The sequence below is a fragment of the Empidonax traillii genome, unplaced genomic scaffold, assembly GCF_003031625.1.
Source record: "Empidonax traillii isolate 1590-97213 ecotype Southwest subspecies unplaced genomic scaffold, ASM303162v1 scaffold178:size2223814, whole genome shotgun sequence".
NCBI lineage: Eukaryota > Metazoa > Chordata > Aves > Passeriformes > Tyrannidae > Empidonax > Empidonax traillii.
This window is the reverse complement of record NW_020955371.1, coordinates 411,311-426,329: the sequence shown is the minus strand read 5'-3', so window position 1 is coordinate 426,329 and position 15,019 is coordinate 411,311. Positions and strand designations below refer to the sequence as shown.

The window sequence follows — 15,019 nt, the reverse complement described above, 5'->3', positions numbered from 1 at the left end:
TCTTGGAATAAATGGATATCTGATGTCCCAAATTCTACAAAGGACACGAGCTGTGGACTCCTTGACTTTCACTATTTCCCTGTGGCCCATCTGCATGGATTTATTTTCAGGCTAAGAGTCCATATAATGCAAAATGTAACATTTCACCCTTAAAACCCCCAGTTATAATAAAGAGCAAACAATAATCATGATGGGTACAAGATGCAAAGAGATTAAATACAAGGCAGATGTTCAATCGTGTCTTTTCAGCTGAGATTATAAATGGTCTGAGCCTAAGAGAAAAATTCAGAGACTGAATGTGAAGGTTTGCTAATTAATCAGTTATAATGGCATAGGGGATTAGAGAGCATGATTAAAACACACTGAAAGCAAGAAAGACAAAGGAGGATGGCGAAGCAGTTCCATCAACAGAGAAACATCTCTGCAAAAGCTGGTGAAAATGATGTGGCTCACAAAAAACCTGTGCTTAAGAATTAAAAACCAACTACAACAACAAAAAGACTGTTATGAATTAAATAAATTCCTGGAAATTTGCTCCAATGCTTATTTAAAAAAAACCCAACAAACAAACAACAACATAACAGAGTTTGATCCAAGCTCCTTATGAAGCCCAGGACAGAACTTCCACTGAGTTCAGTCCTTTACATAAATATGCACGTAGCTTAATATGCATGTCGCTGAAACACATATTGTCACATTAACATGCACAGTACTGGAGAGTTTGTGTTTAATTATATAAATAGAAACTGAATATAAACATTTGCATTTGTATCTTTGAAGTTCCATTACTAACAAAACGGCATAGAGAAATTATTAGCATTTTTAAACTGTGATTTCTGTTTAAGTCAGATACTGAAGTGCTACTGATACTTGTAAGGCATTCAACAGATGGGGAGTCTAGACTGATAACTTCTGTGCTAGGCAAGTGTATTTTTAAACCTCCTTTAATGTTAAATCTGATGCTGTGCTGTAGGGATGAACTAAAGTGCTTTCCTGAGTGTGCAATTTTAACTTCCTTGTTTACTTTTTGAAACCCTAATTTGGCAGTGATGCACTACTGATAGTGCCAGTTAGCATGACCCCAACCCCTACAAAAATTATCACCAAGATCAATCTTCACTGAAGACAACGTGACAATTGATATGAGAATGACCTCTGGGATGAAGGTCCTATAAGCCATAGGGCCTGGTGCTCCTGAAAAATAAAGATTCCCATCCAACAGGGTAGGATCAGGCTCCTGTTCTCTTCATCTTGATTCTGCTCTCAATCTTTCTCTCTTTTTTAGTGGAAAGAATAAAGAGAATTTTACTTTTGTTTGCAAATTCTCAACAATGTTGATGCATGCATATTTGATGTAATAACACCTACTCAATAAAAATTATTCTCTAACCTTAATGGATGAAAATGAACATTATAAAAGTGAAGCTAGAAAATATTATTTCCTAGTTCTTCTCTGGCTTTGGAAAATTAATGCAATAGTGATATCCCTTTAGAAATACTGCTGCTTACAATTTATGCAATTTTAAACTAAATTATTAAAGTAGCATTTATTTGTGTGGTTTATTGCTTGTCTTGAGAGACCTGCATTTGTTCAAAGTATGAACTTATTCTAAATTTAAAATTGTAAAAGAAAAATAATGTAAAACCATAATGAAATCACCTTCAAATCTGCTTACATTCTCACTTTTCATACAAAATTATTTTCATCACAAAAATAATTCCCCAAATTTGTCTGAGATTATTCCATAAATCCCATGCCCAACAAATCCTAAAACATACTCCACCTGCTAGTGAAACTATCACAGTAATTGTCTGGGCTTTTATCTAATGAATATGCATTACAGCAGTCAAAACAAAATTCTAACTTAATCTACATTACTGGGGAAAGTTTCTGAAACAAGCTGTTGCAGGGAAATTTATATAATATGTTGTCAACATTCAGCAGAGACAAGCTGTCTGCTAGAAAGGGCTGATGGAAACAGTTTCCTATATTTGGTCAGGGAGATGTACTTTCGCTACCCTTAAGCCGTGCTTCAGGCCACAGATGTGCTGAGAGCATCACATCTCCTGGTGCCTGTAGCATGCCTGCCCACCTGAACTTCATCTCCCTGCAAAGCCTGAGCTGGTGATGACTGAAAAGTCTCCTTTTGCCACATGGGTTTCTGTGAGTCACCACCATCTCCTCTACAGTGCGCAGACTCACTGGTACCTGTTGAGCACAGGGACACGACAGATGGAAATTCAGGTGACTGCCTGTACGAGGTCTGTGCATGACTACATCTGCACACTGCTATGTGCCTGACACCAGCACATGCAACACTGCAGTATGGGGCAAACCAACAAAAGGAAAGTTACTGGAAACCAAGATTAGCAAGATTAACAAAACTAACCAAGGTTTACAAGCCACTCTTCCCAATCAACTGCCTGCATAACATGCACACATTTCTTTTGCCATAATGGCCATTAAAATAATAGTCTCAGCTTCTTACCTTTACTTTTTGCTGCACAGGAAACAACTTTACATGCCAGTGTCAGAGAAACATCTAGCCAGATCAGAAGTGGTGGCAAGATCAGTTTAGATATGCTAGGACAGAACGAGTCCTAAAAATAACCCATGCTGGCAAGTAATTATAAATTCTTTTGTATGTAGCAAATTTTTAGGAAAATAATAGTAACCTGTCATCCAGTTTCTGATTCCACAAAAAAACCCCAAACACCTGCACATTTGTATGCAGATCTTGTTACTTATTATTTACTGCTTTTCTGAGCAGCAATAGAATGACTGAAGAAGTGATTTTGCTGAACCAAGGCCACACGTTACCCCAAAGACCTTTGATGATATATTGGTCCTATCCAGGCACCAATCTCAAATGTATTTTCATTTTCATAATTTGTATGAATAACAGCTGCTTCAATAGGTGAGGATACAAATGAGGGAAGGAAGATAATAAAAAGGAGAGGAAAGAGATGGGCATTTTTGGTAAAGAAGAAACACATTCAAAACATGAAAATATGTGGTAAACATGGATTTTCAGGGTTATATAAATTTTATTTTATTTTTTGAGCCTTTATGGTTATCTTTTTAATCACTAACAATAGACTGAGATGGCTTCCGTAGTGTTTAATTTATACTCCTGTTAAAACAGCACTCTACAAGACCTAAAACACTGTAATTTGTTGCTGCTTGCTTTCAGTTAATTTTGGAGACTCTTTATGAAGGGTTGGAGTTTTCTGAAGCAAAATTAAAGTAATAATGCATAAGGAATAGATTTTATTTAATTATTTTTAACTTCTAGAATTACTTTCCTAGACTCCGAAACAAATGCTTGGTGCTTTTTTCATTCGAAGAATTGTCTGCCACCTTTTATTCAAAGAATTATTGTTAAAGAGTAGAGTTAATTTACAGTGGGTTTAGCTAAAGTGGAATAGTATCATAGTCTTCCAAGAAGTTCATGCATAAATAAAATCGATGAACTACAAGCAAGGTACAAATATAGGAGTTGTTACTATGATTTTTAATGGAAATGAAGGTTGAGAAATTTAGATAATATTTAATTCTTCAGAAATTAAATTAGTCACCTAAAAGGAAAAATCTCATTTAAAAAAAAAAAAAATGAAGTCTGTAATAGTTTCAATCAATTCCATAAGCAAATTCTTGTAACATCTAAAGGAAGTATTGTACATTACAAAACTGGAGTTTTTCTGCAGACTCGTCAGTAATGTGCTGGTTAATACTGAAGAAAGAGTTGCCTTTTCAATACAAACTGCCACATAGAAACCTCACCCTCAGCATTTACAACAAGCCATTCTGGGACAAATCAAAATCCCTCTAGAAACTGAAGAGCAAACGTTATTTAACACCAAGGAAGACTCAGACCTCATGCCTCTGTTTACATACAAATAGACAAATAAACAAAAAGCCCTCTTCTTTCCAACACCACCAGGCTGAACTGCTTTGCAAACAACTGCACAGGCTACTTCGCAAGCAGGTGTCTTACCTGCAGCCTGGCACCCTGGTCACCTTGGAACAAGAAGCTCCCAGAGACCTGCCATGTCACACAAATACTTCACAGTGACAAACCCCAGCAATGTGATCCATCTATAGATGTCACACAGCTACAACAAAGATGGGTACAAACTAGAGCCAGGTTCATTTGGTACTTGAAACTGCAGCGACAGGCTACTGAATTTCTACCTCTTGCTAATTACTTCTGCAACAGATTTATTGACTGACTCAATTCTCCTCTCTGTAAACTGGGCTAATGTGGCCTCTCTGTCTGTGAGAGTTAATAGCAATTTTTCATAAATAGTTTGAGCGTATACATCATATGATTACACTGATGCATTTCTATTAACTCTGGGCAATAAGAGTCCTTGCTGTCTGGGATGAGTTGGAATTATCTGAAGAGAAGGATCATCTTAGACACTGTCAGGGAAAAATAGTCCAATGTGCCTTACATCAGAAAAGTACAAATTTATTAAGGAATTCACTGGTAGCCTTCAGGAAAATCTGACAAAACATCTTTGTCTATGGCTTCTTACCTCACTTTAGCAGAATATATCACCTGCTTAAAAGTGTTCCTAGGCTAACCAATCTATAAAGCACTGTTCTGTTAAACTATGTCTATTACAAACCAGACATCTAACTTCAAAAGGCTATTTCATTTCTAGCTACTCAAAAAACAATGTACAGTTTTTTTTAAATCCCCTCACTTTTTTGACACCTAATAACCATTTTCTGGTAACTGGTACTGTTAGTAACTTGCTGACTGTTTTTACCTTGCAGTTTACACCTTGTGCTGTAACATGAAAAAAATCCAAAAATTCTTCCTTTTTTTTTTTTTTTTAGCAAAATGAATGCAGAGATAAAGTTTCATTTTAAAAGTATATAACAGGGTACAAGATACCCAGAAAGATTAGCTTTTGACTTGTTCTGGTAGAACTGAAATGAATCACATTTATGCCTGAACACTGTATATTCCCTCTTCTTCCTGTATAGGAAATCTAAAGAATTCGCACAGTGAAACTTTTTTATTAAAAAAAACCCTGTATCATCAAATGACTTGTGCTCCTGGATTTCAGCTGAAGGCACAAAAAGTGCTCTTTTGTAGACACCGCACTAGCTAAAGCAAACTTCTGTTGCACAGCTGTAAAAACTGGTCATTATAAATGTGAATTGCAAACAAGTCAAGTAGCTTGATTTTAGAAACAACAGATTTTACAGACACGCATGAGATGCTTTAGCATAAATAAATGATAAACATGGATTAATCAATAATCTTTGAAGCAGTTGCAGCTGGAGGAAACCTGCTGTCAGTGAGAACATTCCCTTTTTGTTCTGTTTCTTTTAAACTCCTAAATCCACGAGCAGCAAGAGCTGAGTTCCAATTTAATTACTGTCTTCACTGCTCAACAATGAGGCAATGCCGACCGCTGCGGCTCTGTCCTTGCTTCCCAAAATCACCATTCATACAGACATGTAAATAGCAATTCATGGTTGGCATGAGGAAGGGAAATTACAACCTGGAAATCAGCTAATGAAAGATAATTTTGGATAAGTTTTGTTCAAGAATCCAAGAATCCACAGGCATTTTGTCTGATGGATTGCGGCAGGGCTGCTGACTTGGGTGCAATATGGAGCATGAGCTCAAAGTTGGCTTCTGCTCCCAGTTATGTTAGTCCTTCCATAAGATTCAGCTGGAGAAAGATCAGCACGTAAAGAAACTTAGGACCTTTTTGATAAAGGTTTGGAGTTTCCTGACGTTAGCATTACTGGCATAAGCACCTGTCTTCAACACACTGAATTACCCACCTACTCAAAAAACATGCCTACGCAAGTAGAATGTAGATATATCCTACAAAATCTGGCTTATAAGAAGTTTTATTCATTTCTTTCTTTCTCAAAAAAAAAAGAAAAAAAATCTTATAATTTCTGTGCAGTTGTACCTTTGTGATTTGCCCGTAAGACTATCGGTATTACACAGAGAAAGACCACACGCAAATGCTATTAGAATGTTTATACATATATTTTTTAAATTACAAATTCATACAGTATGGATGGATGGATGTGAATAAATACACAAATTATATGAGGGTATTTTATTTTTACATCTCTAAACAAAATACTTCAACGGAGCATAAAAATCCCTCATGTAAGTATTTTTGAACTCTGCAGGCTTTAAGACCCTTTGTCTAATATAACTAGGAGTTTGTTACAGTCATTCACTTCATACGGCTAGACAGCTGAATCAAAAGTCTGTATTTCACAAAAAAATGCATATATGTACCTATATATTAAGGCACAGACCCAAATTTATACAACAGCAAAGTTCTGCCACCCTGACTCATACTGAGAACTTCAAGTTTACCAGGAGTAGAGGCGGCAGAATCAGGCCTTATGCCAAGGTAACATATTATTACAGTTGGCTTGATAGCCATCATTTTATATTTGTTAAACCCCACTATTTAAGGAATAAATAGCCATTTCATAGTCTCTGAGAAGTGCCAAGAAGCAAGCAATTGCATAAAATCAGTTATGTGTAAATCTCTTTCCACAAAGATGGAGATAAAATATCTGTCAAATTCTACTTATTTCTTCCCACATTTCCCAGCAGTTTTGACTCTTCATGCTGATGTTTCATTAGGAGTTAGAGAAAGGTGATGTTGTTAATGATTTTGAGCACCATTTCTCTTACAAGGAACAAAAAATGGGCAAAAAAATTTCACATTTTAGCACGAAGTACTTTGCTGAAATCTACTTATTGCTCATACCTCATTCCAGAATGCACATATAACGCCACCAGCATGTACTGCAGGTTTCAGAAACAGCACTCACAAGTGGCACAACTCCAAAATTAGGTGCAGTAGTTGGTACAGCACTGAGACCAAACCTAAACCAAGCAGAAACACTTTCACAAACACACACTATGGCTTGCAGGGGTAGTCCCCTGCAACACAATATTCATCTGATGATGATGCACTAGCAGTCACGACAGTACCTGTAATTTTTTTCTACCTAACAAAGCATCATGTATTTGTAAAGTGTGGTCTCACCTCCCTTTATTCCACCCCTTTTTTTTTTTTTTTTTTTTTCTCCCAAGAGGTTAAGAAATGGGGGAGGGTGAATTAATTTTTATTGTTATCCTACTTACTCACTACAGTGCCAAAGTAAAAACCTGGAAATCAGTCTCGATTGTAGTCTATTTTTACATACACCAGGCAAGGCACTGAGTGGGAATGGAAAGGAAGGAGGCTTAAAAACCTGTCAGGAATATTCCAAGGAAATGTTCCTGCCTTCCTCACAGCTGTGTTCCTGGTTTTGGGAGGCACACAGCGGAGGGATGTGCATTGCCACCACTGTGAAACTGAGCAGAAAGGCACCTCCTGAACCGCTGCCATGCTACAGCTTCAGCTGGGGAAACAGGAGCATGCAAAAAGCCTCACAGTGAACAGGAGCGATTAAACTGCTTACAAATCACCTTTCCACATAATCCAAGCAAGTCAGGAGTCAGATAATTTCCTGAAAAAGAGGATTCATATCTCATATTAAAAAAATTAAATCCTTCTTAATGTTTCCTACTTAAAGCCAAAGCCTACAGTCACTGAAGTGAGCATCAAACTTTGTAGCGTGTGTCTGAGCTGAGCTAATCATGTACCTCAACCTCCTACATATAAGTTTTGTTTTTCCAAACCCTGAAGGAACAAACTGCCCAAGCCAGCTACATACAGTCTCAACAGAAAAAGTCCTTTCATTCCTATTAAACATGCTGAAATTCTGCTTCCTTAAAGACCTTTGTCTCTGTAAAGCTGAAATTCTGCTTCCTTAAAGACCTTTGTCTCTGTAAATTAAAAAAAAAAAAAAAAAAAAAATCGGGAATAAATCAGAGCAGCCTGTTTACCTTCTTTTAATATTTCCTTCTTTAATATGAGTTTACTATATTCTTTTTTACATTTATCTCCAAAGTAAACAATATAAATCTCATCAATTTTCTTCTACTGAAATTTTACACATTTCTAATCCCTTTTGCCATATGTCTCTGAATACTCACTATTTCTAGTACACATTTGGGATCTAGATCAGCCAGAACGAAACAAAATATGCTCAGTGACAATACACCTTTCATTCATTAATGTCACAGTTAATATCTTCAATATTAGACATCCTGCTCTTCACACACTCTGCCCTGCTCCGTGCTTCCCTGCTTATCACGCTTTACTTGGCACAGATTTTCATTAAACCATCCGTGGCAGTGTCCAGTCCTTAGTCCAGAGTGTGTATTGTTAAATCATGGTCCAAAAATACATCCTCATATTTCAAGCCTCTTGTAAGAAGTAAGAAATTCTTGACAATAACTCCATCTATTTAATCCTTTCTGTTAAACCATTAAATTTGGCTACTTTATGACTCAGGGAGGGTTGTCTATTAGTATGGGTTGACAAGCTGCTTCCGCCAGTTAACAAAGCAGTCTTTTTAATGTGTTATATATCGCAACATGCTGTTAAAACTCCTCTGGGTTGGCTGCTTCGTTTCAAATTCATACAGCAGGGAACAAAGGTCAGCTACAGCGGAAAGGTAAGCACTTCATTTTACTACTGAAACCTACAAAATTTGCAGGCAAAATGAGCGGTTTTACACAGAAAACCTCAAGTTCATCCCAGATGCCTTGAGAATAATCTATCTACTGATGCATATCAGCCTTTTTGTCTGGATAACTAATCACTTACATGGAGAAAACGCTAAACTGCCTGAAAGGTTGTAGAGATAGTTAGTTGTAAACACAGGAATCAATTCAGGTTCATTACTACTCACAAAACCTATACAATATTGGTCAGCAGTAATTCAAAAGTAGTACAGTTAACAGAGATTAGACAGATACCCCCTTGTTCGCTTTTTTAATGAGACTTGCTAAACTATAAGGCATTAGAGGAACCTAAGAAAACAGTTTGCACAGACCTTCAGTAATTTTGATATTTCACGAGGCAATTTCATCTGACCTGTAATTTTTAGGGCAGTGTTTTCAATTTGTAGGGTATCACTTCAGATTAGGCTGCCTTTAAGTATTTTAAAAACTCCATTAATAGCACTTAAACTGGAACTTGTAAGCAAAGCTCTCACCTTATGGGAGAAAATTACTACCAAAATCACTAAGGAGAAGGTACAATATTTTAAGCCATATGAAGCAATTTCCAACAGTATGGTTCTTTGCCACTAGCTTTGTATGCCTGTGCATCGGCACTGAAGAAAGCAAAACATCTGACTATTTCTGAGTTCAGAAACATAAAAATGACTATATACATCATTGTTCATGCAAGATGTGGTCACTATTCATATCAGCGCTTTTTCTACTTACATAATTAATACTTTTTTGAGATAAAGTTTACATATTTTGTTCCTTAAAAGTAAAATACACTATTTTATTGTCCTCACAATTACATGTTGTTGCTAGGAAGTTACAATTCTGCTATAACCTAATCATCTGCTATTTAGATATGGAGTCATGAATCCCATATTTTCATTCTAAATTTAAGTTCAGTCATCGTAGCTAATGTCCTTGATGCTATCTCAAATTGCTGTCATTACACGGATCACTAGAAATTGGAGGTAATAGCAAAAAAGAAAAGAAAAAAGAAAGCTACCAAATTAGATGATGGATAAAGGTTTAATCAATTTAATTTTATCACCAAATCCGGTCCCTTCTTCTAGAGCTGTCAGGGCACAAGATAAGCGGAACACATCTTGAAGCACAATGCAATCCTTTTGTGGGGAAGGAGTTGTGTCCCTGAACCTCGCCCAGATGAAACACACTCATTTATTACTTTGGCATTGCAGGATGATGAAGAACCAAGCTGGTTTCCTCCCTTCATCTAGAGCACAATCTTTCTATTTCATTAATTTTTCATGAAATTTCATTTTCACAACCATTTTGCCTCTCTCACCAATTTGCTGCCCTTATTTCGTTTATTCTGTCAACTTTTATTTCGTGTCCCATTGTATCCACAGCAACCTCAGCCATGACTTTTTCTACAGTAGCAGGGATACCTGATCCCCTCCTGTTTCCAGTAATTAACTTTATTCATTAGGTCTATAAAAAAGCATTACAAATAAGGTGACTTATACTGGAAAATCACTCAGAAAGGGTATATATCATTTCATACTTATCGACTTTCTATATGTTGATTTCTAAGAAGGTGCTGGAGGCTGCTGAAATGTGGCCTTTTTAGTATTATCAGTAAATGACAACTCTGCTTTTGTTTGGTCTACTCGTAATCACTTATCTGGGAAAACAAGCCTTGTTTTCAAAATCTATACCACAGGCTATGAAATCGGCACAAGCCGTGCTGAGGCCGCTGTGCTGAGTTCTGCCAGTACTCTGCCATATTCCAGAGTGTTGGAGAAAACACAATAAGAACCCACAAACACAGTAACTGCCTACAAAAACCTAAGAATTTTAAATGGTTCACTCTAAAATATTAGGCATAGTTTTCTAACCTCTGGTCATTTTATACACATAGTTAAAAAGCCACAAACAATGAAAAAAAAAAAAAAAAACCAAAACACAAAATCAACGAAACAAACAGAAAGAGAGAAAAATATAAAATATCTATTACTGCTTCCACACAGAATTAGTATGCAGATGATCTCATAAGCATCTGTATTTATTTTTCATTATGTCTCTGAAAAATTAAGATACTTTCTTCTCACTGGGAGTTATCATACTTATTTTTTAAATGACAATGAAAATATTTCTACCTGCACTAAATTAACAAATGGCTCTGAATATTCACATTTTAGCTTTTTAACACACATCCTGCACGGAGTGTAAAACTGAATGAAATCACTCTGCAAATATATGCTTGCAATATAATATTCCTTGCATTGACATTTATTTTTAAGTCTTCAAGGTAGCATCTTTATACTGAAAAGGTTGTGGATTTCATAAGCATAAAAATAAGATGCATGCAAATTAATTATAGGCCGATGATATTGTACACTGGAGTCATACTCAGTGTCCTACACTTTTCAGTGCTTGGTTTGCATATACGGAAATTGTCTGTCTCTCTCTGATTTTTGCAGCACATGTTTATTATTGGGTTTTTTTAGGCTAAATGCATAAGGAAATTCAGCTACTCAGAGAAGACTGTTTGCTTTCCTTGCTTGAACTTGATTTCTGCCCCCAGGAAACTCCTAAAACAGAGCATCCAGTTATAAAAGAAATGGAGTGAAGTCCTTATACCCAGACACACTAATTTATAATTCACACTAACCAGAACAAAAAACATGACTGAGAAGATGGAAAATAAATCAGATGAGGATAAGCAAAGCTATTAAATAGAAAATAATAATTGTTTCTACTACTGCACATTCCTATATATTCTATCAGGTGGTGTCTCAATCTGATTTTAAGCACAGTTCATATGTAACACGTAATAAAATATATTAAGTTGTATAAATAATTGCGTCCATCTCCTAAGGATTGGGGATTTGAAGATAATATTCTTTCCTTACTCCATCTAATAGTTTAAATTTAACACCACACTGAATTTCTTTGTCTACACTTGTCCATAGATATCTCTCTGTGTGTATGTGTAAACATATATGCCTAGATATACTTTAAACCATCTACTAAAAGCATTCCTGCTATAAACAACAAAACATGTGCTGGAGAATATTTAAATGCAAGCGTCTTCGGTCTAACTCTCTGAAAAGATTTTTCACAATTTAGTAAATGGATCAAACCAGCAAAATAGTGGGGCCCATAATCACTCTCATAAAGACACAGTAATTTACAAGCCTAATAAACACTGTCTTTACTTGTTTCCAGTATAGTGTGTTAAACAACACCTTTTCATTGGATACTATCAAGAAAAAAAAAAAAAGTAGAAATATATGGTCAGTAAATAAAGTAACATAATAGTAAAATCCAACAGGTTTTACACTGGGTGTGCCTAAGTTACAGGATCTTTTTGCCAGCACAATTTTAGAAGAATGTGTATATTTATTAATATATACTGTGATTACATAGAAAAGAAAATAGAAATCATACCAACACAAGCCTGTAATTAGTATACTAGCTAGCTATATTATTTGGAAAGTGGTTATTTGGAGGAATAAACAATGAACTCTTTAAGCACACATTCTTGATGTTGGTCAGTCAAGCACTTTCTGGAATGCCGTCCACCTGCAGCTGTGCAAATAGCTGTCAGCTCCCAAGTTATTGTGGAGCAACTTTTTGTGGTTTTTTTAAAGACATTCAACTTCCACCTTGTTTTGGCAAAACAGAGCAAGAAAGGATGCATCAGAAAAGTCTTACTGAAAGATCCTCACTTTTCTCTGCTTCTCAGAAACAAAATTAACACTTATAATTTACCTGTATAACAGAGCACCTTCCCTCTACTGCATAATTAATGGATTACTCTTTTTTCCCAGCCTAGTAGAGGTAGCTAAAGCTAGGCTAAGTTTGCAATTCCCTAGAAAAGTAGTTTTGCTATAACAAATCAGCATAAAAAAAGTCTGCAGAGCACAAAGGAAATTTAAAAGATCTTTAACACCTCATGAGAAAGTCTACCTTTTATTCTGCATTACAGAATACATTTTAAAACGCTAAGAGAGGGAGAGCTCCCCTACTCAGTTCCTTTAAATTTCCTTGTTACTCAAGTCCTGATAAATCTGTGTGTCTGTTGTTTCTACTTGTACACAGGTTACTATTTATTACTATGATTTTGAATATAGAGAGTTCACAAATGAAAGTTAAAAAGTGACAATCAAATAATACAGTCTTGAATTTCGCACTTGACCATTTCTTATCAGTTACTATACAAAAGCGGTTTTGACACCTTTCTGAAAAGTTATCAAATACCGCACTTACTGGCTTTAATATAAGCAATAACTAAGAGACACTTGGCTAATTGCACCTACAAATTACGTGTTCTAGACTCACAAAGAGAAACAAAGTATCCAGAGCATCAGCTTGCGAGCTAGCTGACTAAAACTTGAGTCCCACATAAAGATTACAATTACAGACTAGATGATATTTACTGCTTCGACAAACACTCCTACTTCGCATCTCTGCAGTCGAATGCCTTGCAGCTGGGCATCTCTGGCACTCTGCTCCTCGTAGCAGTTTATTTTACTTTAAAGTGCTCACAGCCTGTTAACTTCGGCTTTTGCAGGCAAAACATCAAAAACCAAGCAGTAGTGTGCCATCCCCTCTACAGGAGAAAGGAAGACAGCTTTGCGAAGAGCTGTTATCTAGGGCATATTCCCTGTCCGCAGTGACACCCTGTAGCTTCACTTTTCCTGCTTATGGCAAATTAGCACCTTCCTAGCCAGGGTTTGCTTAGGGACGGGGAACAGCACCAAAACAGAAAAACTTGGTGGACCTCGTCTAAAAAAATAAAAAAGCAGTAGTTTGGTGGGCGCGACAGCCCCGGAGGGCTCCGCGCCGCGCTCTGCCCGGGCAGCGGCACCTCCTGCCCGCGGGCACCGGCGGCTCGGGAAGGCTGATGGCACCTGATGGAAGAACAGGGGCTGACGGAGCCCCGGGACAGCTCCGCTGCACCGCCCTGCCTCGGACGGGGCCTGCCGAGCCCCCCCGCCAGCACCCCCGTGGGGTTCAGCCTCGGCCCGACACAACGAGGGGAGGGCAGAGGGCTTTGCCCGGCCGCGGGGACAGCGGGGGCCCCTCTCGGCCCCGCTGGTGGCGGGGAAGGCACGGCCCGCCCCGCCCCGGCCGTCGGGGCAGCGCTGGGCTGGTGCCGGCGAGCGCCGGGCACGCTGATAATAAAACCGGGTGCAGCCGATGCTGTTCAGGAGGCAGGCAGCGAGAGTGGGAAGAGGAAGGCAAAAAAAAAAAAAAAAGAAGAAGAAGAAGAAGGAAAAAATACGCCTCTTACCTTTCCTCTTTGATCTCCTCCTCCTCCTTCTCTTGGACTTGCATCTCAGCTGCCCGCTCGGTCCTCCCGACGCCCTGCCGCTGCCCAGGACGGATGTCATGACGGTACCTCAGCGAACAGCACCGCGCCGAGGTGTTCTCCTCCCGCGGAGTTTCTCCTCTTTTCTGGAGGCGGCTTTTATAGGGCGGTGGGTCGGGCCGGCGGGGCCGTGCCTGGGCTCCGCTCGGCTCCGCTCGGCGCCGCCGCGGGAAGGGTCGCGCCTCCGCCCCGACGTGCCGGGCCCGGCCGGGGCGATGCCCGGGGGCGCCGCCGCGGCTCTACCGGACCCGCGCCCACTTTTTGCACCTCTGCGAGTTGCTGGGCACCGGCCGCTTTGAAGACGATGGTGCGGGGGTGGGGTGGGGTGGGGGGGGCGAGGGGGGCGGATTTGCTGCTGCAAAGTCTCCCGCAGCCCAATCGCTCCCGCCGCCCGGCGCTGACATCAGCTCCGCCAGCCCTCGCCCCCAAACTCCTCTCCCCCGGGGCTGCCGGCTGTGCCCGGCTGCCGGGAGAAAGCGAGGGAGAATGGCCACGGAGGGAATAAAAACATCCTGCCCCTTCGTCTGGGAGAAGCCGGAGGGGCAGCTTGTAAGAAGGGAGTCTGCAGGCAGGATTTCAAGCCTTTTTTTTTTTTTTTTTTGATCTGCGTTAGACCATGTGGACACTGAACACTCCGCTTCCACATACACAGAAATGCCTCTGCTGTCCTCCCCAACCACACAGTTATTAACTAGTTCACTAATTGTGGCACTTATTATTCCCAGCGAAAGAATATGAGTTACTGTTGAAGGATCCCTCTGTCAACAAACCTTATGCAAGGGGATAAGTGTAGAGATTCCCCTTGAATCTCCAGTTATTTTTAAGGTATGTGCTCTGTTACATTCATGATCAAGGGCAAAAGCTCTGTGAAAAGAGGAGAGTGTTGTTGCTCAGACTCATACATTAACACTCTGCAGTGCCTCATTTAGGCAACTGTGCAATTAAAGTGTCGGGAGCAGAGGGGCTTTTACAGAGAGGAAAGATGACAACAGCATTCCTCTGAAAAGCTTGACTACAAAGCATTACATGTTCATTACAAAAAGCCAGG

General features: G+C 38.9%; 1 protein-coding gene across 1 annotated transcript in view; it reads right to left on the bottom strand.

The window, feature by feature from the left end:
- ADARB2 (adenosine deaminase RNA specific B2 (inactive)) overlaps positions 1 to 14,505 on the bottom strand; it is a 304,298-nt gene extending 289,793 nt beyond the window's left edge. Inside the window, exon 1 of the mRNA XM_027886150.1 lies at positions 13,894 to 14,505. Coding sequence (XP_027741951.1) covers positions 13,894 to 13,993 — 100 coding nt within the window. The 5' untranslated portion in view covers positions 13,994 to 14,505. The remainder of the gene's footprint in view (positions 1 to 13,893) is intronic.
- Between the last annotated feature and the right edge of the window lie 514 nt (positions 14,506 to 15,019).